This window comes from Labeo rohita, chromosome 17, assembly GCF_022985175.1.
Source record: "Labeo rohita strain BAU-BD-2019 chromosome 17, IGBB_LRoh.1.0, whole genome shotgun sequence".
NCBI lineage: Eukaryota > Metazoa > Chordata > Actinopteri > Cypriniformes > Cyprinidae > Labeo > Labeo rohita.
Genome location: NC_066885.1, coordinates 10844842 through 10871423, shown reverse-complemented (window position 1 = coordinate 10871423; position 26582 = coordinate 10844842). Strand labels below are relative to the sequence as shown.

The 26582-nt window shown below is 37.2% G+C and overlaps 1 protein-coding gene across 1 annotated transcript; it reads right to left on the bottom strand.

Annotated features, from left to right (window-relative positions):
• Positions 1-26178, bottom strand: ism2a (isthmin 2a). The gene is made up of 6 exons (XM_051132871.1): positions 25455-26178; positions 15994-16236; positions 12638-12923; positions 7722-7859; positions 5671-5739; positions 1-4466 (listed from the first exon to the last, which is right to left on the bottom strand). The coding sequence occupies exons 1-6, from the start codon at positions 25581-25583 to the stop codon at positions 3949-3951; spliced, it is 1383 nt and encodes a 460-aa protein (XP_050988828.1). The 5' UTR covers positions 25584-26178; the 3' UTR covers positions 1-3948.
• Positions 26179-26582: the final 404 nt, after the last annotated feature.

Here is a 26582-nt window from a genome sequence, read left to right as displayed (position 1 = left end):
CAAAGTTAAATTTATTATATCTGGCCACAGAGTGTTTAATACAAAGAAAGATGACTTTAGAAGCATTACTGAAGTAGAACGGTGTGTGGTATGGCACTTTCCTTTTCAAAGACCAGAAATCCCCTACAGATTCATATAGTGCATAGAATTATTTGATTATCCACTTCATAGCAATGAGTTACAAAATCAAAAGCAATAAATACTGTACAATGATAAATCTGAAATTAAAAATGACATGCCAAATTTTACATTACATACAATATCCTTAAACAACACAGCATTTGTTATTCATCCCTTTACAATACATTTTTATAACGTCAGTAAATTGTACAAGTATAATTCAATATACGATTATATATACACATATATATTCCAATATCAATATTTAAATAAAGTGCCTTTCTTTTTGAAGCTCTGAAAGGTGAAATCTTACCATTACATGTACTTGGAAAAGAGTGTATTGTACCTAAACTTCAACAACCTGTATTAAGTTTTCCATTTTAGTTAACCACCCACATTCATCAGTTTATTCACCAAAATATTGCCATAGAAAAAAATCAAAAATCAGGTAGGTACACTGTAAAAAACAACAAAAAAACTATTTGTTGAGTCAAAATTTAAAATTTAAAATTTTAAGTTTAGTCAACTCAAATAAGTTTAGTCACAACTTGAAATGTGAAGTTGTACTAAGTGACAACTGAGATAATCGAGTTGACTAAAAATTGGTTTGTTGAATTTAAAAGCTTGTTTGTTACCCAGCTGCCTTTAAATTGTAAGTTGAATCAACTTAAATATGTAGGTTGTCACTTAGTAAAACTTAACATTTCAAGTTGACTAAACTTTTTTGAGTTGACTTTACTTAAAATTTTAAGGCGGCGGGGTAACAAATTATTTTAAGTTGACTCAGCAAAGTTTTTTACACTGTAGATGGCGATTTACTTTTCTGTGGAATATTGTATTGCTTTTTAAATTTTTCACAACATTGTCAAAATGAAATGTCAACTGAGTTGTGCTAAACAAGAGTAAATCTGTCAGCATTTTATTGTGTTGGTTGTTGTATGTACATACGGCGGCAGTTCGGAAATGAAATGTTTGGTGAGTGGTAATATAGGTAAAACAAAATATCACCTACACTAAACCTAACCAATAGTGTTAACAAAAGCAACTGTAAGAAAAAAACATGAAGCAGCCATGCCATTTTAGTTTACTTGAGACTTGTACTAGAGCACTTCACACTGAAAGTTCAATGCAGTACCAAGTGCGCAACCAAGCAAGTTTACTACAGGAGCTGATTAAGTTACTATTCATTCGCTGTGGTAAAACTGTTTTAGGTCATGACAAACTATTGTGCAAGGATTCAAACCGAAATAAGTCATTATTAATCGATAATCTGCCCCTGTAATCATAATTTATGTCGAAAAGTTGTTGCCATTTTACTGTCACCAGTGTTCATTTCTCAACCTGATCGCATGATAAAAATGTACCTATGGGAACTTTTTCGCAAGATGCAAAATACGTAGCACCATGTATGTTTCGTGCCATATTCAATGTGAAATGTCCACTGGGTGGTGCTAAAAGAGCGAACGAACATACATATGGTATGTTTTATGTGAGGTTGGTTTTGTATGCGTCATCACAGTTCTAATTAGAAATGTCTATTGAGTGGCGCTATAGCTTTAATGCTCCATGACGTTTTAAAATAACGCTGCACTACATCTAAACCTACCCTGTAGTATGAACAAAAGCGAATGTGATGTAAACACACAATCACAGGAATGCCGTTTTAGCTTGTTTATCGATCTCTCATCTTTCAGCTTATTCATTGTGAGTCACATTTTTCACAGGATTTGTACCCAAGGATTCCATGTCCAAAGTCCAGTTCCGTGCCGGCTGAGCTACCCAGCAAGCTTTTTATGTCTGCAAAGTGAAACATATGGAGCTGTAATTATAACGGTGTTCGAAAATGATTACAAGTGCTCGCTGTTTTACCACCTCTAGTGTTCATTTCTGCTGGAAACTGCAGTGATATGTACTTGCTGGTGAAAAAGTTCCCACAGGTATGTTCTCGTCATGAGATCAGGTAGTAATTTCTGCTGGATACTGTAGTCAGTTGTATGCATAGGTATGGTTTTGCAAAAATGTAGAAAGAGGCATGTATTTCCAATGAGCCTAGGTTGAACCGAAGCCATGCAGATGCTGCAAAATTCATAAAAGCGTTCTCACAGCTGGACTGAATGACATTTTCATGGCTGGCATTTATTGTTATCACAATGAAAACATCTTCACGGTTTTGCTCTGGTCTGACAGGGATCATAAGCGATGCTAATGCGCACTTGGCTCGTTCCTACATTTGGAGATCTTCTCCTGCAGAGTTTAGTGTTACTTGCAACCTGTCTGTTTTTCAAGCGAACGCAAATACCTTGATTATCTTTTTCAGGTTTAGATGTTTATTTACAGTCAGAACCAAACTTTAAAGGAATGTAGATCTTAAGATGAACCAAGCAGATGAACCATGAACCACGATTCTGTGAATTCTGTACATAATGAGTTTGTATTAAAGTACTTTGTTCAGCTGGATTGAAAACCCTCAGACGTCTTTAACCTGGGATTTAAACCTTGAACCTTTTTAGGTTCAAAACACTGCAAATGCGCATTTGCAGCAATAATCCATATAACATAATGTGCTCTTTTTAATTTATCTGAAAGGAGTTTTCATAGCACTATACATTGTGTTTTAAATCACGATGCAAGATATCATCAAAGGTGGATGTTTATTGCTACATGGAACAGTCGTCTGTCAACGGGAATTTAGAAATCAAATCACCAGCATTCCGTGTCAACATCTCACAAAGAGATCATGATAACACTTGTGCTGAAAAGGGCGGCTTAGGTGCTTCAAAATACATCCCGTGTAAGCCTCAAGGCTTTGACTGGGACTCAAGGATGAAGCGAGACATTGAAAGAGCCATTGTATTTAAAGAGATGTTCGTTTACAACAAGTGTCACCTTCACCTCACCTTTAGAGGAAGACTTCAATCCATCAACCAAGCTCCGACAGCCCCTTGCGCTGGTGTCAGGCGGCTGTCTCATATTGCATTCAGTACAAAGCTGAGTTGTGCTAAAAGGCAAAAAAGAAAACAGAATGGGATCCAAATATACTTCAGATTTTAAAAAACAAGCCTCCCATTGCTGAGGGACGTCTTCTCAAAGGCAAAGGTTTCCTATCGCCTCTCAGGTTCCCTAATTTTGCTCCGCAAAAAGATAGGTCAAAGGTCAAATGATTCTGCGTAAATATCTATCCAGTGACACAAAGTCTGTGTATATTTGAAGTAACAATATACAAACTCTAAAGAGAAGAACTGTTCTCAGAAATTTGTTGAATCGGTTTGGTGGCTTGTGTTTGATTTGTTTGGAATGATCTCACATGGATTTGAACGAGGCCAGGATTGAGCTTCAGGTCTAAAGTCAACAAAATAGGCATTTTGTTGCATTTTTGAATATCTCACAATTCTAGCAGCTTTACTGGAATTCCTTTAATGGTGGAATAGAGTCTTTGAGGACACTTAAGGAAAACAAACATGTATCCAATGAAAATACAGCGAACTTGCTCCAGAGAATGCCATTGAAGAACTGTTGGTGAACTTTGGAGCACGTACGTAACATCACAGAAGAAAGGAGACAAAAAAATTGCATCATGATCTTCCAGTCTGGGCTTTGGACCAATAAACCAGTGTTGTTGTAGTTGAGCTGTACGAAACAGTTTGTGACAGTATCTGAGTTTTTGTCTCCAGATGAATCTCTCAAGTTCCATTTAGCAACAGCCAAAAGTCTGACCAAAGAGTCCAGATCTATGAAAAACTCCTCCAATCAGGGATGCCCAAACTGTACCATAAGACTAAGAAAATTAAGCAAACTCTGGTTGATTTGATGTGAAATCCTTGATCTGGATCAGTACTCCCTGGCCTCCTCTAGTTCATTCATGTAGACGTCTTCCTGTGGGTTCTCCACGCACTGTAGACCATTATTGGGAGGCCGAACCGAATGAAAACGGCTCCAGTCTCCTTTACACAGGATCCATGGAAGAACATCTACTTTGTAATGAAGCTCTGGAGAGAACTCCGTACTGATGAGGTTAGGGGCTCCGGCCCCTTTGCCTCGAGTAATGAGCTTCATGTGATCATCATAGCAGCAATGCTGTGCAGCCAACGTCGTGCTGTCGAAAGAGAGCATTGAGCGAAGGCAAAACCTTGCAGAAGGCTTGTAGATGTCCAGCCTCTCCTTGGGGCCACTGGCATCTCGCCAGCGATAGGTCTTTTGCAACTTCCTATCGAAAATGTTGACAGCACTGTAGACCACCTCGGATGGGTACACGCAAGGGCAATTGGGTAATTCAGTCAGGACTTGGTGTAGGTATTTCTGGAGGAAGTCGTTCTTGCAATTCAGCCACTTCTCACAGCTGTCAACATCTGCAAGGTAATCAGATCAATTTATTAGTGGTGGCAAAAATATATTTGTATATTTAACTTTTTGTTAATATTTTAAAAAAGTCTTGGTTTTCCCGGTTTGCTGCCAAAACATAAAGATACAAAAAAAAAATGCTGCAGGCAGCGGTCATGCTGAAACATAGCTGCTATTAACATTTATGTTCCATTGTGAAGAGATAAAAAAATCACTTCATTCTGTTATGTTTTTAAACTGCTTTCATTATTATTGCGGTTAAATGAAAAGAGCTATTACATTCAATGTTCAATGCCAAAAGTAAGAGACCAACAAAAAACTCCAAAGCAAATAGTGGGGGGTTCTGGAAGAGGACTCTTTACTTTGTGGTCTCAGTAACACTCTCTGTGGAGCATTTGTGAAAAATTTGAACGTCAGATCTTTTACAGTCTAACAGGACTCCTGCAGAGTTCCTCCTGCTGCAGCCTCAGAGGAGAACTTTCTACAACCACGCTGATTAAACGGGTTTTGAACTAGACATTAAGTTAAATGAAAGCTGAGGCATATCAATAAATGTTTCAACTAATAAAAGGAACACACTAGAAGCTTGAAAGGCAATTAACTGAAGCCTGCATTAAGAGATATGGTAGTGCAGTATAATGTTGCAAATATCTAAAATGTGACCCTGGACCACAAAACCGTAAGTAGCACAGGTATATTTGTAGCTATAGCTTAGGATAATAAGTAAAGGTCATGAAGATTTTTTGATTAGTAATATGCATTGCTAAGAACTTCATTTGGCCAACTTTAAAGGCGATTTTCTCAATATTTAGATTTTTTTTTTGCACCCTCAGATTCCAGATTTTCAAATACTTGTATCTCAGCCAAATATTGTAATATCCCAACAAACCATACATCAATGGAAAGCTTCTTTGTTCACCTTTTTCTCAATGTCAATGTCAGACCCTTATGTGGGTGAAAAATACATAAATGGCAATAGTTACACTAACAAAAAAGTATCATTGCAATTACGCATACACATAAAATATTAAGACTTTAGAGAGCACATCAATAGGCAGGCATTTTTGGCAATTTAGAATTCTGACCAAAACATGTCTGGAAAAAGCGGACGTATGGTCACCCTAACCACATCTAAAAAGTACCATGGTGCCATCAGAATACTAAATTGCTGAATGACCACACCACAGAAATACACAAACAAAACCAACCAACCTGTGCCAAAAAGCTCTGTGCTGTTTGCCACTTCATGAGGAGTCGGTTCTGTCACAGGAATTATATCATCTGTGGATGCAAGAGAGAGAAGATATTTAAAACCAACATGATATGAGCTTAACAACCCTCCTGAAAATAAAAATAAAAATCTCTGCCAAAAACAAACCAAACCAAGACCAGTTCGGCTAGCTAAAGTAAGAACACTTCACTGAAATGTACTGACTTTCATACTGGTTACCCACCATAGCTACATTTAAAGGGATAGTTCACCCAACAATTAAAATTACCCCATGATTTACTCACCCTCAAGCCATCCTAAGTGTATATGACTTTCTTCTTTCAGATTAGGGCTGAACGATAAATCGCATGCGATTGTCAATAAAGCCGGTTCTTTGATTGGTAGTAAATCTCCATCACGTGCGTTCAGCTGGAGCGGCAATTAATACACAGATCTGTAAATCACTGATAAGCTACGCAAAATCACGCTCATAATTGCAGATGAATCGCATTCGATTATGAGCGTGATTTTGTGTAGCTTGTCAGTGATTTACGGCTCTGCGTATTAATTGCCGCTCCAGCTGAACGTACGTGATGGAGATTTACTACTAATCAAAGAACCGGCTTTACTGACTAAACGTGCCTGACAATTGCATATGATCTATCGTCCAGCCCTATTTCAGATGAATGCAATTAGAGTTTGTCCTGGCTCTTCCAAACTTAATAATGGCAGTGAATGGGTGTTGAAATTTTGAAGGCCAATAAAGTGCATTCTTCCATCATAAAACGTACTCCACACAACTCCTGGGGGTTAATAAAGGCCTTTTGAAGCAAAGGGATGCATTTGTGCAAGAAAAATATTCATATTTAAAACTTTATAAACCATAATCTCTAGCATCTGCTATTGCCGTATGCATGTTCACAAGAGAGTGCCATTTCAGAAGATGACGTAGGACGTAGACATAGCGTAAGCTCTAGTGAGAATATGCTAGTCTCGCAAGAACCAAGTTTTGTTTACAGCAAAGGAAAACCAGTCTCCTCTTGGCTTATATTGCAATCCTATAATATTTTCCTTAACAAATCCTCGGTTTGTACTTCTAATCTGTGACCACCTATGTTTTACGTCATCCACTGGAAAGCCACTCTACCGTAAACGTGTATATACGATAGTTAGCAGAAGATAGAGATTACACTAACGCATCGATTCACTTCAGAAGGTCTTTATTAATCCCCCGGAGCCATGTGGAGTACTTTTTATGATGGATGGATGCACTTTTTTGGGCTTCAAAATCTCAACAGCCGTATAAAGCTTGGAAGAGCCAGGAACTCTGATTGTATTGGGTGAACTATCCCTTTAAGCTGGTCTGCCAGCAACAATAACCAGTTTATACTAACAGCAACAATAACCAGTTTATACTACATTAAAGCAAGTAGATGACCAGTTTATTTCGGAAGGCGTTTAAAAATATTTTAGAGAAATATTCAAAAAAATATTTCTCCTCTATTATCTAAAAGCTGTTTTTTTTCAGCAGCTCAAAATGTTAAAATTAAGTCGCTCTAAGGTGTTTATGTAGATGTAGCACTGTAGAGTCTCTCATAGCGTATGTATGCCAGCTGATTTTGTGTGTATTGCCCGTTTGTGCATGGCAGGTTGTGGACCGCCCTGTATCAGGGGCTTTTAAACTGAAAGCCCTCATTGAGCTGTCATACTGAAGCCAAGTATACGCCTGCTGCTCTCAAAGAGCGGTTTCATAGTGTATACAGTACACACACAGAAGGCCAGACTGCTCCTTTTCTAACATGAGTCTGGTGTCCCTGGTGTTTGTTCGACTTCTGCTTGCCTGACAGAGATGAATGAGAGGCATTAGTGAAGTTTTCCATCACTATCAGCATAATCAGGAGCCGGATGGAATTAAGATCAAGATCAATAGTGAGTAGTATGTTCATTTTAGGGAAGTGCATTGATACACTGTGCCAACTGCTTAATTTATGCAATGAAGTGCGTTGTGGGATTGCAAAAGCCTAAGTAGAAGTGACAGTATTGACGGTCTCACCAGGACAACGCTCTAAATCACATGTCCGTGACTCTGTGGCAGTGCATGCGTAGCCGCACGAACGAATCCTTTTTTGATTCCCATGTCCGCAGGTGACACTGCAAGGTGACCAGTCGCTCCATTCCTCCTCCTCATATTCTGTAGGTGAGAAAAGTAATGAGTGTAAGAAATCTGTGACAAAAAAAGAATGACCTTTGCTATAAATTGAGGCTAATGAATTCCTCACACAGCATGTGGGAAAGTTATGCAATGCAGGTCAGACCACAAATGAGTTGGGAATAATGGTAAAGGAATTTCTTTATCCTACATAACAAGCTTCTGAAAGTGAAATCTTCAACGAAAGTACTTTAACTCAGTTCTGGTACTGAGGATAGACCTTTAACTTCAATCTGCTTGCATCTGAACTCTGTGTCTCTGTGTAGTGTCCAACATACTGAGACTGACAGAGAAATCAATCCAAAAACAACCAAGATGGTAAGTGCATCTCTCCGTTGTTTGCATAAGAAAGCTAATGATGCGCAACTAAATTAATATTGCGTATTTCTCTGTAAAATATAATCTCTCTAATGAACAAAATGTGGGCCCTCCTGGCAAGCCAGGCTTGCTTTTTTTTTTTTTTTTTTGGTAATAAATATGTCAGAGGCAAAGTCAGCCGCTTACAGCTGTGAGAACTGAGCCAATACAAACACTTCAGCAGGAAGGCAAGGCCTAATAGCTTAGACGCTTTCCAACAATGCTCTCTTTCCACCACCATGCTAAAGAGATTAAAGTTTCAGAGCGCTCCATGGAGGTAGTGATGGAGAGAGAGAGGAGATTGGGAGAGAAATAAGTGCAGTTTCCTCACTAATGTATTTGGCTGCATTGTTGTTGGTTACCAGGTGTTGTTGATAACACATTCCACATTCTTATGATGAAGATGCCCACTTGTACCGTCACAGCAAAGAAACTACTGATGACATACCTATGCAGGTCATTGCAAACGATTTCAATAACTTTCTCAGAATTCTTGAATTCTTTAATTTATTTCGTATTTATTGGGTGTTTTCCTATTTTAGTACTATCAGTCAAAAGTTTTTAAATAGTGAGATTTGTAATGTTTTTAAAGAATTCTCATATGCTTACGAAGCCTGCATTTACTGGATCCAAAATACAGCAAAACCAGAAATATTGTGAAATATTTTTACTGTTTAAAATAACTGCTTTCTCTTTGAATATATTTTAAAATGTGATTTATTCCTGTGATCAAAGCTAAATTTTCAGCGTCATTACTCCAGTCTTCAGAGTCACATGATCCTTCAGAAATCATTCTAATATGCGGATTTTATTATTAAACATTATTATTAAACATTTAATATTATTATTATCATCAATATTTAAAACAGTTGAGTATATTTCATGATTCTTTGATGAATAGAAAGATCTAAAGATCAGAATTTATCTGAAATAAAAAGTTTGTGTAACCTACATTCAAAAGCTTGGAGTCAGGATATTTTTTTGATTTTCTTATTTTATTTGGGGGGTGGGGAGAAATTATGGAAATACTTTTATTTAGTAAGGATGCTTTAAATTGATCATTTTGATCATCACATATTATGTTACAAAAGATTTCTATTTCAGATAAATGATGTTCTTCTGAACTTTCTATTCATCAGAGAACCCTAAAAAAATATACTAAGCTGTTTTTAACATAATAATAATAATATAATAATAATAATAATAATAATAATAATAAATCTAAATGTTTTTGAGCAGCAAATCAAAATATTAGAATGATTTCTGAAGGATAATGTGACCGGAGTAATGATGCTAAAAATTAGCTTTCAAATCACAGGAATAAATTATATTTTAAAATATATTCAAATAGAAATCCATTATTTTAAATAGTAAAAATATTGCAATTTTTTACTATTCCTGCTGTACTTTGGGTCCAATAAATGCAGGCTTGCTGAGCAGAACAGGAAAAAAAAAATAATAAAAAAAAATCTTACTGTTCAAAAACTTTTGACTGGTGGTATAATTTCTAAAATTTACAATTTTAGAAACAAAATTGTAAATGCTGGCTACTGTGTCACCAGCGTCACGCACATACGTCGTGGTACTCTTGTGAATGAAGACTGACACGGAAGAGAAGAAATTGTTGAAAGTCGTTATTTTTGTTTTCTCTGCGCACAAAAAATATTCTTGTAGCTTCATAAAATTAAGGTTGAACCACTGATGTCACATGAACTGTTTAAAAAAAATCCTTACTACCTTTCTGGGCCTTGAATGTGGTTGCGTTGCTGTCTATGCAGGGTCAGAAAGCTCTCGAATTTCATCAAAAACATCCTAATATGTGTTCTGAAGATGAACAAAGATCTTACTGGTTTGGAACAACATGAGGGTGAGTAATGACAGAATGTTAATTTTTGGGTGAACTATCACTTTAAACATCATGTAGGTTTATATATTATGTTCATTCATCATACATCATTCATTTAGAATGAGATCAACAGAAGCAAACCAGACCACACACACTGAATAGCCTTAAATTTGCTATCAGAGAACTTTGTTTCAACTAAAATACCAAAGGCACTGTAATAAGTTACTACAGTAAAACTGTGGTAAATAATTTTCATAAGGGCAGCGGAGAGGAAAAACGACCTAAAGCTGTAACATTCTACCGAGCTGTTGCCGAACACGGCCTGCCTGTAATTCTGCGGCTGACCATAATTGCAGAAAAGCGCTTCATTACTGTACGCCTCTAGAGCAGACCACATCATTAATAATGTGGCTCATTTGCCCTTCTCTGTTTCCTATTCAGGCTTGTTTGTACACAACACGCTCCTACTCTAAGTACACTCATTAGGGTCTATTTTAGAGCTGAGGATCCATCAGGGCAACAGAGAGAAGCCGGTTCGGTTTCGTACCCACATCCTCAGAGGCTCTACTGCTGACACGACCGCAGCGAGCTTGCTGCAATTGCTTCTTTTTTGGCTGGGTTGTTGGATTTGACCACACACCACCAATGCACTTTCTCTCTAATGATGCTGACAGAACATGGAGGAACACAACCTCAGTGGAGGATCACCCTGAAAGTCAATGACAGATGGAGGAGAAAAATGCCTTGGTGGAATTAAGCTGGTTAAAGGATAAATGTACATTCTGGTTTTAAAGCCATGGAAGCATAAGTTTAACTCCCAAGTTTTAGTTTAACAATCCAATGAGAGCTCATATGTGTGAAGCTTTTCTATTCAAATTTTATGCTATCCCTGCTTATTCTGCAGAAACGGCTATTAGTATAGTGAACACACAGCAAAGACGACACAGAAAAGAAGAAACTGTTGAATGAAGTCATTATTTTTGTTTTCTTTGCACACAAAAAGTTAAAATGAAGGTTGAACCACTGATGTCACATGGACTATTTTAATGATGTCCTTACTAACTTTCTGGGCCTTGAACGTGGTAGTTGTTTTGCTGTCTATGCAGGGTCAAAAAGCTCTTGGATTTCACCAAAAATTTCTTAATTTGTGTTCTGAATATGAACGCAGATCTTATGGATTTAAAACAACACGAGGGTGAGTAATTAATCACAGAATTTTCATAATAAATGTCTTTACTGTCATTTTTAACCAATTTAATGCATCGACAACAAGCTAGTGAACAGTAGTCTAAACCATAATCTCATGAGTTGGCTAAACACTACCTGTTTGGAAACAGTCATTATTTCATTCATTAAGTGATGTCTCCTAGAGGCAGAAAAATGACCCAAAACAGCTTTGAGTACAATATAACACTTCCCAGCAGTTTGATACTGTTTGCCCTTTTTTAAAAACCTTCACACATAAAAGAGTGACTGAATGCTTTAACAATTTCCTCAGGCAGTGAATATAACTTTGGTGTGGAAAAATGGAAATGACAGACAAAACAAAGACAAAAAACACTTTCATTCCAAGGCCTGAGAACTGCCATGAATTCCAGAGAGAACTCAAAGGCCTAAGCCGTGTGAATCACAGCGAAGCGCCAGTCATGGGATGAAAACACAGCAGACACTTTCTTTGTCAACCCAAGCATGCTGACCCTTCTTTCAATCTACTGTCTAATTGAACACAAATATTAGTTGTTTAGCTGGCGAAGAGGCCCCATGCTGCTCTTAGCAAGTGTCGGGGCCTAGGTTTCAAACAGCCACGTTTTCCAAGCACTGGTGTCAACTTCAAAGGAAGGACACACAAAGCTGATGCTCAAGCCCGCTGTCACTAACATGAACCAGACGTAGAGTTGAGTTTCTCTTATTCAATACTCTCACTGTGATCTGTTCTTCACTGTATACTTTGAAAAGGTTCAGAGCACTTGATGATAGGTTGTGCTCTGCTTTTTAAGGATAAAAATCGCATTAAAATGATATTTCAGCACTATGGTTTGCCTCATATGTATACATTTTGAGGTAATGATCTGCCTAAATGATAAAGAAGCAGCCTGGTGGTGAGATAACATGCGTACCACAACTAATATTGTGATAATGTCAGTAATTAGGACGCACAGCACTGGGTCGCCTTTCACTGTTTACCGCTGATAGACATCAAGAGAAAGTCTCTGGAAGTGGCGACAGAAATGACATGTTTATGTAGCAGTTCTTGAGTGCAACCCTTAAAGCATAAATCATAATGTCAAGACCTAAAGAGGAGGCTGGGGCCCGCATTGCTGAGGAAATCAGCTAGGCATACGTGCCCCGGCGTTCCAAGAAGCCCCAACACGAGCGCTGATACTTCCGATAACGAGGCTGAGGAAAAACAAAACCTAAAAACTCAGGGTTTCCAATTACACAGTTGGAAAACACATGAAGGGAGTTTAATTCAGGTCAATTATTATGATTTTTCCTCACTTTTGCAGAGCAACAGGGATGCGTCCAAACTCTCTCTGGCAAAACTTTCTATGCTTACCGTAATTGTCCATGGAGTCCCAGCCCTTCCATCGCCTGTTCCAGTCTGCACCCACACCACTCAATAAGGAATCTTCTCCCTCGTAACTGAGGTCCTCTCCGTTCTCCTCCAGACTGCCTTGCCCAGGACCTTCTTGACTGGAGTCATGATATTCCCAGAACAGCGGCCAGAAGAGCTTTTTATGGCCAGGCCACTCTTCCGAGCTCAAGGACCAGTCATTCCTGCTCTCCTTGGCAAGATCCATCTCAATTTCCATCTGTGGGTTGTCCACAACCTCAATGGTAACCTAATAGAGAGATACAAACTGATATGTTGATCTGCAAAAAATGGATATCAGAAAGTTGTAGTTCTACAAAACCTATCTTTTGATGGTTGTTTGAAACATGATAACTAGTTTGTTGCTGGTTCAAGATGGACAACAAACAAGCCTGACCAGGTCCAGCTAGCCAGGTTCAACCACCTTGACACTATTTTGACAACTATCAAGTCTGACAATTCTTTCTAAGCAAGTTAGATTAATTTTATGCAATGTATATGCTACACTCTTAAAAATAAAGGTTTCAAAAGGGTGATGTCAAACAGTGCAAACGGTGATGTCATATAAGAACCATTTTTGGTTCCCCAAAGAACCTGTCAGTAAACAGTTCCTAAAAGAACCATTTTAAAGAACATTTTAAAAATCGAAAGAACCTTTTATCGACTATAAAGAATCTTTTAAGTATTTGAAAGTTTCCATGGATGTTCACGGTTTTTAAGAATGTATATATTATAATAGATAGACAGATAGACTACATTCAACTGATCTAAAGTGATAAGTTAGATAAAAATTTCTATTTCAAATAAATTACGATCTTTTGAACTTTCTCTTTATTACGGAAGCCCGTTTCTGCCACTGAATTAAAAAAAAAAAATGCTCACAAATCTGACTTTTTTCTCACAATTGCGAGTTCACATCTCACAATTCTGTCTTTTTTCCTCAGAATTGCTTGATACAAACTTGCAATTCTGACTTTTGTTCTCAGAATTGTGAGATATAAGCTCAAAATTGCAAGTTATTTATCACAGTTTTTAATTGCACGTTTTTATCACAGTTCTGAGGAAAAAAAAATTTTACTGCGTGAAAAAAGTCAGAATTGCGTGCTGTAAACTCACAAATCTGCCTTTTGCTCTCAGAATTGCGTGCTATAAACTCGCAATTGTTATAAAAGTCAGAATTATGAGATCTAAACTTAAAATTCTGACTTTTAACACACAATTGTGACTTTTTTCTTAGCATTGTGTGATACAAACTCGCAAATCTGAGAACATATACATTTTTTCCCCTCAAAACTGGACTTTATTACTCACAATTTATCTTCAAATTTTGAGAAAAAAAAAGTCAGAATTGCATGAAAATAGCCAGAATTGCAAGATATAAATTTGCATTTATGAGATATAAACTCAATTGCGAGAAATAATGTCAGATTCTGACATTATTTTTATTTCTCGAAATTGTGAGTTTATCTCTCAATTCTGAGAAAAAAAGTCAGAATTGCGAGTTTGTATCACACAATTCTAAGAAAAAAGTCAGAACTGAGATAAGTCGCAATAATCTTTTTTGTTATTTTTTATTCAGTGGCAGAAACAGGCTTCCATAATTCCATCACAGAATCCTGGAAAAAAACATTATTGCAGTATTCACAAAAATATTAAGCAGCAGAACTGTTTTAAACACTGATAATAAGAAATGTTTCTTGAGCACCAAATTAGCATTCAAAATGGAATACTTGGTGGTGACTTTCAAAAACCAAAATCATTTGAACAGTAATGTATATGTTTATCTGAATCACAACATATTGGGTTTAATTCCACCCCCTTGAGTACTGTGCTTTGTTATAGCCATGCATGTTAAGTATGTTCAAAGGATGTTTTCTATTCTCTCAGATGTTTATTTCGAAGTATGTTTTGAGGTGACAGATTTGTTCTTTGCATGCTTGGGCTCGCAGTGCCCGAGTCAGGCAGACCAGAAAACGATAGCAAGTGTTCCAGCAGGCCAAGACAAAGGACTGGTTGTTTATTTCCCCTACAGCGTAACAATCTGATGGCTGCTGCAGCTGTTTATAAAGGCACGGAGCAGTTTAGAGCGGGTGATTACGCTACTGTAACTGCACTGTTTACAACAGTCGGCCTCCACCTCCTCCTTGAACTAATCATGACTGTATTCTACTTCCAAAGAACACAAGACGTCACTTTCGAAGACAAAAAGATTTGAGGTTTAGATCACTGGAGGTCCATTAAATGGCAAATTTAAGTTTAATGGCAACACAGATGTTTCTTTGTCAAGTTCTTATCAAATTTGTTGCCACTAAGAATGGCGAGTCATGGAAAAAGAAGATAACGTACCAGCTCAAAAACGTAGGAAAGTCTTATAATGTTCACCACTTTACATTTACATTGGCAGCCACCATACTGGAGACACATAAAAACAAAATAGCTTTTTCTAAAAAGTATGGAAGATGGATCTGTCCCACTTGGAAGACTCTTGAATTTTCCCTATTATAAAAGTCAATTTGCTTACCAGGGATCTCCTGTGTATTTTTTCCCTGAAGTCTAACTTTGTTTCCTCTCAAGTCCACTTACACACATAAACTTCATAACGGTACTAAAAATATAAAAATCCCTTCTTTACCGGTGTTGTAAAAACATTTAAAGATTGGGATCTGCTCTTGGAGGGAGCATTAAAAGTGCCTGTTAAAATAATACTGTGGCCTTTCACCTTTTGGATTTTCTCGGGATTTCTTTTCAGTACACTGTGCAGAAGTTTGAGCGGCGTGGCTGAAATGAGCTACACCAGAATAAAGGTCTCGCTTGGGGTAATTTAAGAGGCCTCTCCGGTTTAGAAGCAGCTGTGACGTGACCAGCAACAGCGCAGAAACCTGAAGTCCCTACTGCAATCACAGCAGCAATAACAGTGAAACAATGAGTGCATAGGTTAATTACATACACCACAAACTGTTGCCAAGTAAAATCAATCCATTACCCAACTCATTATACAATGATTTAGCTCACCCTAAGGAAAGAAATGACAAGGTTTTGGGAACGGTGAGATGTTAAACATATCTGGAATAACAAACTGCCCTCATAATATTAACAACTGTCTTAAGAAGAACTAATGCCAAGATACATAGATACACAACCAAAGAAACCCAAGACCCCCTAAGACACGAAATGACTGATTCAGTTCATTTACCTCATTTTCTTGTGGTCCAAGAGCCTGTAAACACTGGGTTACTTCTTTAAAAGCATGTATATACAGGAAGAAACTTGATTCTGAAGGAATCAAAATGACAATACGCTGAAACTGGGCCTGCTCTTACTTGAATGTTTGGGTTCTGGGAGCCCAGGTCAGCGTTGGCAAGGTCAGGGAAGTTCTTCAGGTCCAAAATGAACGGCTCTTCCTCTTCCTGTGGAGCAGGTTTGGGAAGGACTCCCTCCGAGCGAATCTGTGACCATCTCCTCTTATGACGGCGAGGCAAAGGCGGCTCGCTCCTCAATTGGTTCTGCCGCTGGATGTCCCGCAGGGACTGTCTGACATCCTTGGAGCCACCGTGACCTCTGACCTGGGGAAGTGCACACATAGTATTGTATGAAGGAAACATCTGGTGATCTAACAAGCTTTATTTAGATGAAAGCACAAGGATTCCTTATATGTAAAAGCTTCTAAGATAAATACTTCTGAGAAATTTCGTCATGCACGTAAAGATGGCAAGAGGATCTGTCTTAGTTTAACACCATATCAAATCTATACAGCTGTGACCTTGTGGCCCGTATGAAGAAAGATGTCTGGGTTTCGAATAAACCCATCTGGAGTAAAATGTCTAACACATGACAGCATATCAGGTGGATTCTGGAACAGGATTAGTAGAAATCATGGCAATAATTTAAGAGCCTTCTTTTGCTTTAATGATCCAGGAAAAGCCTGTTTCCCAGACCTCTGGAAGACTCTGTCAGTCTCTTTTAAGGTTGCGTATACAAAAAGCGCTCTTCGAGTTCTTTGATTTCCATGCTGCATATCTGTCAATCGATGCTTCATTGGGTTACCATTAGCAACATAACAAAACAGACAGCAGAGAAACATCAACAAGGAAGAAGAATTGCACGCTTACTGCTGCTGCTCATTCTTTCTCACTAAGTCTGAGACAGTCATGGCTCACTCGCTTGACAGCTGTTTGACATTACGGGTAATGCCGCGTTCAACCGATGGAGAGGGACTGTGAATTCCTGGAGGAAGACTCAGGAGTCGGGACAGTGCATGCAGGTAAATGATTACGCATTAAGGGATATGTATCTCTTTCATCTGGTTTACTTTAATATGGAGACACACAGTCTGTGGCGGTACAAAGAAAGGCTTCCTGTTGTCCACAAACCATGACAATACTCTAAAAGCACTTCGCTGCTTGTTACTAATCATGTCAACAAGTCTCAAGCCTCAAGAATGAGGAAGCCGATGGTGACATTTTTAAAGAGATTTTAAAGTGCTTATTTTATTCATTAAAAGTAAAATATTACTATATTATTTTATTTTAACATTAACAACATCAGTTCTTGTAATGTCCTCAGACTAATTATTCTTCCCAAAATTGACCTTAAATAATAACAAAAAACAATAATAACAAAAAATAAATTTATTCTAATTAATAATTTATCATTTTTATTATTATTAATTCATTTGAATAATTTATTTCTGAAATAATGAAAAATATCTGTGATTTATATGTTACTTGCAAATAACAATGCCTGTCAATAGCCAAATATTATTTTGGATGCGATTAATCGTGATTAATGATTAGCACTTATATACTCATATAACTGATTAATCACAATTAATCACATCCATATATATGAGTGCTGTAAAATTGATTAATCACGATTAATCGCATCCAAAATAATCGATTAAGCATAATAATCAAATTTTCAACATCGTTACTCCAGTCTTACGATCCTTCAGAAATCAGTCTAATATACTGATGCTGTTTAAGAAACATTTATTATTATTATTATTATTATTATTATTATCATCAATATTTAAAAGAGTTGAGTACATTTTTTTCAGGATTCTTTGATGAATAAAAAGATCAGCATTTATCTGAAATAAAAAGCTTTTTGTAACATTATATACTATCATTCAAAAGCTTGGAGTCAGTATTTTTATTTATTTATTTATTTTTTGGAAATAAATGATAGAAATTAATATTTTCATTTAGCAAGGATGCTTTAAATTGATCAAAAGTGACGATAAAGACATTTATAATGTTACAAAATATCTCCATTTTAGATTAATTTTGTTCTTCCGAACTTTCTATTCATCAAAGAAACCTGAAAAAATTCTACTTAGCTGTTTTCAGCATAATAATTAGAATGATTTCTGAATGATCATGTGACTGAAGTAATGATATAAATTCTGCGTTTAAATCACAGGAATAAATTACATTTTAAAATATATTCAAATAGAAAACAGCGATTTTAAATAGTAAAAATATTTCAATTTTTTTTACTGTTTTTGCTGTATATTGGATCAAATAAATGCAGGCTTGGTGAGCAGAAGAGATTTCTTTAACAAACATTAAAAATCTTACTGTTCAAAAACTTTTGACTGGTAGTGTATAGATAGATAGATAGACCAGGGACATTTAAATGTTGTAAGTAAATAATATAAATGTTCATGTTGTCTTTAGCTGCATGCACTCTCCGACATGCAATAAGCACCAGATGAAACTGAGTTTAGACTTTACATTTTGGGTCATGCTGCGCTTCAAAGAGCTCTTGTGGAGGCCCTGTCTATAAGCCACCAGAGACTTCAAAAGAACAGCAACATACACAAGCATAAATCAGAAAGCAGGAGACACATATGTCCTCATCATGTCCACATTATTCTACAAGCATTCTCTATAGCTCCCTTACATTCAAATCTCTATCTCAGACCCTCACAGATTCACATCACCTTGGTGCATTTCAACATGTGGTATTCCTGCTCTTCCTCATCTAGAGACTCAGTTTGATGGTCCCAATGTTCCCTTCTGATGCAGCAGAGGAGAGAGAGGGGGGAGTTAGGTCTGTCTGATCAAAGCCTCTCTCTACTGATCGTGCGTGGCCTGCCTTGTCTCACTTCACTGCTTGTGTCTCTCCCACACGCAAAACAGATGTCCTCTGCTCCAGACGATAAACTTCACCCTGGCGCTCTAATGAAGTTCATCATCACAGGGGGTGGGGAGAAGTAAAGGAAGCTTCTTTAATGATTTTTACACAATTATTAGCGTCCAAACGACACGTTTCTATTTAAATTTAGTACTTTATGGTTTTATTGGAATTCGTTCAGCATAGGGACAGTTTGATAAATGGAAATACGTTTAAATAAATGTGATTACCTACCGTCAAATGTTACAGACTGGAACTGTAACGATCAGGGTTGCCAGGTTTTCACAACAAAACCCGCCCAATTGCTATTCAAAACTAACCCAATAGCATTTCAATGGGGAGTCCCTCGTAAAAATCACGTTCGCGGGGTAAAATACACCCCAATAACGACATTTAGCCTCAGGGGAACCCCACCAAAATTCGCATTCCACAGGCTAAATATCATTATTGGGGTCGCGTCAACCGGCGGCCATGAAAAACAAGCGGCAACAGAGTTAAAGTAGCCCAATTCTGAGGGGAAACAGTGGACTTGGCAACACTGGTAACGACGCTTCATAAAATATGTGCGAAAATAATTTAAAAATTAGTCGCCAAAGCTTCTTGTACAACGCTTCATCTTCATCTTGTACAAAAACGAACACTCCAGGGTTGCCAGGCTTTCACAACAAAACTTAATTGCGTTTCAGTGGGGGTTCCCCGGTAAAATTTGCATTCCAGGGTCTAAATATCACATTATTGGGGTTGCTTCAACCCGCGGCAATAGAAAAAGTAGCCAAATTCCGAGGGAAAATGGTGTACTTGGCAACACGCACACACAACGCAAGTCGTGATGTTCGAAGCGAACAAATAATTCCTATGAACTGATTCTTTTAGCGAGTGAATCAGAGTCAGTGAATCCTTCAGAGCCGTTACTAGTTTACTCCGAGTCATTTTTACTGAAATGTCTGGTTTGAAACGAACTGAAAATGTTACAGCTTTTCACATAAAGGACTGTACTACTACAGTTTGTACTTTCGTGAGACTTACATGAGTTTATTTACCTAATGTTTGTTCATATGACAATGTGTAATTTAAGATACAGCAGAGTTTTGTTGTATAAATGAATGTGAATCATTCTGAAATCTGATTGGTTGGCATGTTTTCATCAATGAATGAAGAAAAACAGGTACATGTATATGGTTATCTGGATGTGAATTTTACATAGCAATATATTGTTTATATTTAAAAACCTGTTTGTGCGGATTCTAATGAATGCTTGTGTCTGACGTGAAGGGCCTTTAGAAGTTAGTAAACATCAAGGCAACTTATGAGGATTCAGAGCAGTGTGAATGTTTCATTTAAATGAATCTCTAGGAAGTGCACAGTCGGAGTGCAGTTGGGAACTACTGTCAATTTTTTCCAGCCGTGTGAAAACCAATGAGATGTTACCATCCACAAAGTTTTCTCTGCCGGCCTGTAGCGAGCGCAATGAAGGATTTCAAGTGTTTCCTCACTTTGTGCGCCTTCCAAGATCTTTCATACCATTCCCTTCAATCATTCTATAATCAAACCTCTGAGAGAAAGTCAGGCCAAGATAAGCTCCTCACTCAGCATTGCCGTTTGTATTAATCTCTTTCTTCACATGGGTGAAGCTGCTTACCCACCAGCTGAGACGAAAAGGACGGCTATGATTTCACATGAGTGCTACAGGTTAATACGAGAAAAGAAACTTTAAAGAATGCTTTCTTGTGCCACAGAGCAAAGTCCCTGGAGCCAGAATTCCTGACTCTCGACAAAGGGGGCCAACAGAAACAGAGGAGGCAAGACAGCAAGGCCACTCGTGAACAGAGTGACATGCTAAGGATGGAATCCTGCCCAGATCCTGGCAGAGACGATCTTTGTCCTCATGCCTTTATGTTGTTCTTTCTCTATATTTTTCTTCCAGCATACCACCATGTTACAATCTGATTCTTTTGGCATGCCTCAACAGCATCAGTGTACCATGTGTTATCTCCTCTCCTCACAAACAGTTATTGTGTTTTATAGGACGTGCCATCTGGACGGGCGCGGAGACCTAAGAGAATAAACGAATACGTCCCTGCCAAAATAAATACCACACACACATGGTCTGAGGATGCTTTAAACTGAATATGCTGGAGCCGAGGTGCCACCACAGCAAGGGCAGGACATCGGGGCAACGAAGCTGGAGAGGCAACTGAGTCCCAAAGCACATGAAACATTCAGAGTCTGATTTCCCCAACACCCTCACAAAGCATTACCTCTGACCGCCTAGAAAGAAAGCAAATGGGACGCATTAGCGACAGAAAACTGAGCGCCTTGTTCATAATTCAATAAAATGGATGGATTTGATTACTCTCTTCCCAAAAAGAGGGAAAGCAAGTTTTTCTTCAAGCCAAGAATTAATCACACTGTCAGAAGTCCTTATTGCTTGTCGGCGTTTCATGCAGTTAAAACGATGGAAGCTCATTTCCACTTCAGTATGAAAAAACAAAAAGGTGATCGTGGCTTCAATTGTTTATCGTTTTTGTGACTTTGTTTTTAGAATTGTGACTTTATATCCAACAATTGCAACATCATATCTCTGCAACTGCAATTTTCCTTATACTTGCAATTTTGTTTCTCAAAATTGACTTTATTTCTTGAAACTTTTCTTCTCAAAATGTATCTTTATTTCCTAAAATTGTGACTTTTCATCTCAAAATTTCAACTTCACATCATAATTGCAACTTCCTATTTCACAATTGCAACTTTGTTTCTCAAATTGAAAATTTATTTCTCATAATAGCAATTTTATTTCTTAGAATTGCAACTCTACTTCTCACAATTATGAGTTTACGTCTCAATTGCAACTTCATATTTCACAATTGTCGCTTTATTTCTTATAATTGTGACAATTTCTCAGAATTGCGACTTTATATCTCAAAATTGCAACTTTACATCTTAAAATTGCAACGTCATTTTTCAAAATTGTGAGTTTACATCTCAACTGCAACTTCATATTTCACAATTGCAATTTATTTGTCATAATTTTGACATTTTCTTAGAATTACAACTTTATATCTCAAAATTGCAACTTTACATCTTTAAATTGCAATTTTATTTCTTAAAATTATGAGTTTACATCTCAATTGCAACTTCATATTTCACAATTGCAACTTTATTTCTCATAATTGTGACAATTTCTTAGAATTGCTACTTTATATATTAAAATTGCAACTTTGTTTCTTATAATTTCTTAGAATTACAACTTTATATCTCAAAATTGCAAGTTTACATCTTTAAATTGCAATTTTATTTCTTAAAATTATGAATTTACATCTCAGTTGCAACTTTAGATTTCACAATTGAAACTTTATTTCTCATAATTGTGACAATTTCTTAGAATTATGACTTGATATGTCAAAATTGTAACTTTATATTTCACAATTGCAACTTTATTACTTATAATTGATTAATTTCTTAAAACTGCAACTTCATGTCAAAATTGCAACTTTACATCTTTAAGTTGCAACTCAAAATTATGAGTTTAGATCTCAATTGCACCTTCAAATTTCAGAATTTTCAGAATTTCTTTATTTCTCATAATTCTGACTTTTTCTTAGAATTATGACTTTATTTTTCAAAACAGTGACTTTATTTCCTATAATTTATTTCTCTTTAGTAATAATTACTTTATTAAATATTAGAATATTTCTTACAATTGCAACTTTTTATCTCAAAATTGCATCTCATAATTGTAACTTTATTTCTTATAACTGTGACTTAATTTTGTATAATTACAAGAACCACGATTTCATATATCAAAATTGCAGCTAAATTTCTCACAATTTCTCACAGTTGAAAATATAATCTTATGAATGCATTTTTATTTTTCATAGTTATGAACAATCTGACTTAATATTTCTTATTTAAAACTTTACTTACATGTACCTGTTTTGCATTTTCAAGGGCAGAATTGGGTTTCCATACAAAAAACTTTTGTGTGCGGCAAGTGAAGCTCAAGGTTAGAGCGCCTAGATGGATATATCCCACACAGATCCACGTCTGGCTTCACTCAGATGGCTTGTGTCAAAAACTGTTCATTAACGTCATGTAAGCCTCAGAAATCACATCCCCCTAGAATTCCTGTTGACACTTGATAACCAACTCATACCAAATGTACCGCTGTACATCTTGATACCAACTGTATTAATGTTATAAACTAAAAAAAGGCGTATTGGATACATATCTTTTCATTTACGAGCTTCAGATGTTTATAATCACATCTCAGTCCTGCACAACATGTTTTGTATGGCCAAGATCTAAAAAATAGTTGTACTCAGCAACACGCAGGCACGTTATTAAATCTATTTCTACTCTCATGCTGGTATGTGTGTGTTCTGGTGGGTTTTGTGAAATATTATCTGGTGTTTCTTCATTAAATTCTGAATATAGCTTTCACAGCGTCTACCAAGGCATTCGCTATATACTTTCAAACAGATTATGGTTTACAGTTTCAGCTTAACCTCAATTAGAGCACTGGACATTTGAGAGCTTTCCGCACCCGAGTCATCCAGCACAATGCTAAGAAACGGCAACATGAACTTCCAAGCCGGGCTCAAGAATTTGGCGCCATTTGTGGAATTGGTGTCTGCTTGGGCTTGAGGAGAGGAAGAGCCCTGTGATTATTGGGCTTATCAATTATAGCACCAAGGCCGCTGAACTTGGCGTATCGGATTCCAGCTGGCTGTTTTGATTAGTAAGTGTCAGGTTTTGTGAGAAGCAAAGACTTCCTGTTGCGCAGGGGAAACAATGGCCCTCCCATGTCTGCGTGAACCCCGGTGGCTACTTTAATAAAAACATCTTTCCCAATTGGCTCAAAAGGTGGGGGAGACGTGATGTTTTCACACAGTGCACAAAGACGGTCTTGTATCACCCGAGTACCAATCTGCTTTCTGTCAGATCTTCGCACCCTTGAGCAAGACGTGTTCTTAACCCCCCCGCTCAGGTTGTGCCTAGTCGAGTATCTGCTATATTGATCAATTCATATGCACATGCAAGAGGGGCTTGAGTTTTACATCTAGGACTTGTGTTCGAAATTCTTTTCAGAGGGGAAATGACTATTAAAAGGCAGCCTGGGGTAGGTTTGCATTTCCTCTCTGCGTTAACACTCCATAAAGCTGATCCGTGAAAAAAAAAAAAAGCCACAGCATAACCCTGGATTCAGTGTGACCTCACTTCTGCTGAAGGAGAAATTAATGAATTAAACACCCAAAACAACCCATGAACATTAAACTGTGGTTTATCATTTAACAGACGGGGCAAATTAACCACCCCACCATTCCAGGCATTAATCACACTTTAACTATGGAAAGTGTATTTTCAGTGTGGTTTGACCTCTAATAAACTCTACCGTGGTTCTTTCTGAATATGATATGACATGTAAAAGAATCATACCTGTCTGACACCTGCTGCTCTATGAAAACTCAATTGAATTCATTGAGTTCTGAAGCACAGTAAAGCAGACCGGGGCTAGCTGTCAATATTAAAATCAAATCACTCTTTTGGCTTACAAATATTGTAATGTGATCCTTGACCACAAAAACAAGTCTTAAGTAGCACGGGTATACTTGTAGCAAAGTATACTTATGATATATATAAGATATATATACTAGGTATACTTATGACAAAGATCATGTTCCGTGAATATATTTTGTAAATTTCCTACCGTAAATATATCAAAACTTTTTTCTAATTTTTTGATTAGTAATATGCATTACTAAGAACTTGGACAACTTTAAAGTCGATTTTCTGAGTATTTTGACTTTTTTGCACCCTCAGATTCCAGATTTTCAAATAGTTGTATCTCGGCCAAATATTGTCATATCCTAACAAACCATACATCAATGGAAAGCTTATTTATTCAGCTTGATGTACATCTCCAAAAATGTACAAAAATGTATCCTTATGACTGGTTTTGTGGTCCTGGGTCACAAATGTATCACAAATGTTCATTTAAAATATACTGAAATATATAAAACACATTTGTTTGACTGGATGATATAGTTATTAGAAGCGACATCTCACTGTGTGACAATTAGCTCTAGTATTTCCTATTGGTTAAAAGACCTGACCAGGTGACAATGTTAATTTTCCGCACATCACTGACCAAGATGGTCACAGAACTCGGAACACAAATTCCACGTGACTGCAGATTTACTTTTAGACCTAAAATCATTCCATGTTAATGTAACGTAATCATGTTAGTTTGATCTTCAGTATATATGTATGTCTTCTGGTTTCATCCCAAATTAAATTAAATTAGCATTTATTTGGAATTTTCTGTCAAATGCCCTGGTGAAAAAACCAGCATATGCTGGTAGGTATGTTTTGATGCTGGGATGCTGGTTAGGTAGGTTTTGATGCTGGTTGATGCTGGTCCTTGACCAGCAACATGACCAGCAAAACCGGCAAAGGACCAGCTTAAACCAGCTAAGGACCAGCATAAACCAGCAAATGACCAGCTTAAACCAGCATCAAAACATACCTACCAGCATATGCTGTTTTTTTCACCAGGGTTATTAAATATCGTTTCTTCTAGAAAAGGATCAACTGTAAAATTAAAAATTAGCTAATTAATCATTAATCACTGATGAAATCATACCTCTAGAGATGCTCCACTCTTGCTTTTGATGTGATTTGCTCTTCGTCTTTTTGCAGGGAACCCCTTCACCAACAGAAGACAAACTGTCACGAAAACTGCCCACCGTAAAGCTTGGCTTCGAATCAGCATGACTTCGTAAAAAAATAATAATGCGGACAGTTTTTACTATTATTTTGCTATCGTTTTGATGAGCTTCTGTGAACGTCACTCAACCCTCAATTCCAAGGTTGTTTTATATCTCAACATCCCTCATATAAAACCAATCCATCTAACACGTCAGAAATGCATTAGGCATTAAACATGTAAAGCAAATTCTCAGTGAGCAACAGAGCAACCCTCATGTCCGCGTGTCCCTCAGATCTTCTGACTCTGAGAGGTTCTTGAGAGGTTCCAAACGCATTTCAGCACTTCCCGAACTTTAATATTCCTCTCGGAGTTTTTCAGATGATCTTCCATGTGTCGGGGAATGTATGAAGAACAGATTTGTTTGAGTGTTATTCTCCGGTGGATAGATCCTCACACACGCGTCTCACGAACCAAAACGCGCACTGAGCAAGTGAATGTCCAAGACGCGAAGAGGCTCAACACAGCGCTCGTATCCTCATAGCCGTAAACGCAGATCTATGATGCGCTCCTGACTCAGGCACACAGAAGTCTACACCTCATGCAGGTACTGTGGTGAAGTGCCCTCAGTAATTCACTGGCTGGATGTGACATTCATCTCCCTCCACTTGCGTGACGTCTCTGGAGGAGGGGTTCATAAACCCACTCTGACTGATTGACTGACTCACTGAATGAATGAATGAATGAATGAAGCATGAGTAGTGTGCGGTGTATTATCTTCACGAGACTCATTGAAGAGAAAGGTGTGGGCTTATTTAAGGCATGTTTGATTCATATTATATATATAAAAAACTTTATTCAGCAAGGATGCATTACATTCATAAAAACTGATAATAGTCATTTGATACAAATGATTTCTGTTTCAAATAAATACTGTCTATTTATCATTAAAAACAAATCTTGAAAATAATGTATTTTAGTTTCCTCAAAAAAAAAAAAAAAAAAAAATGAAATGAAAAAAGAAAAATGAATAAAAACAAACTAAACCTAAAGCAGCACAATTCA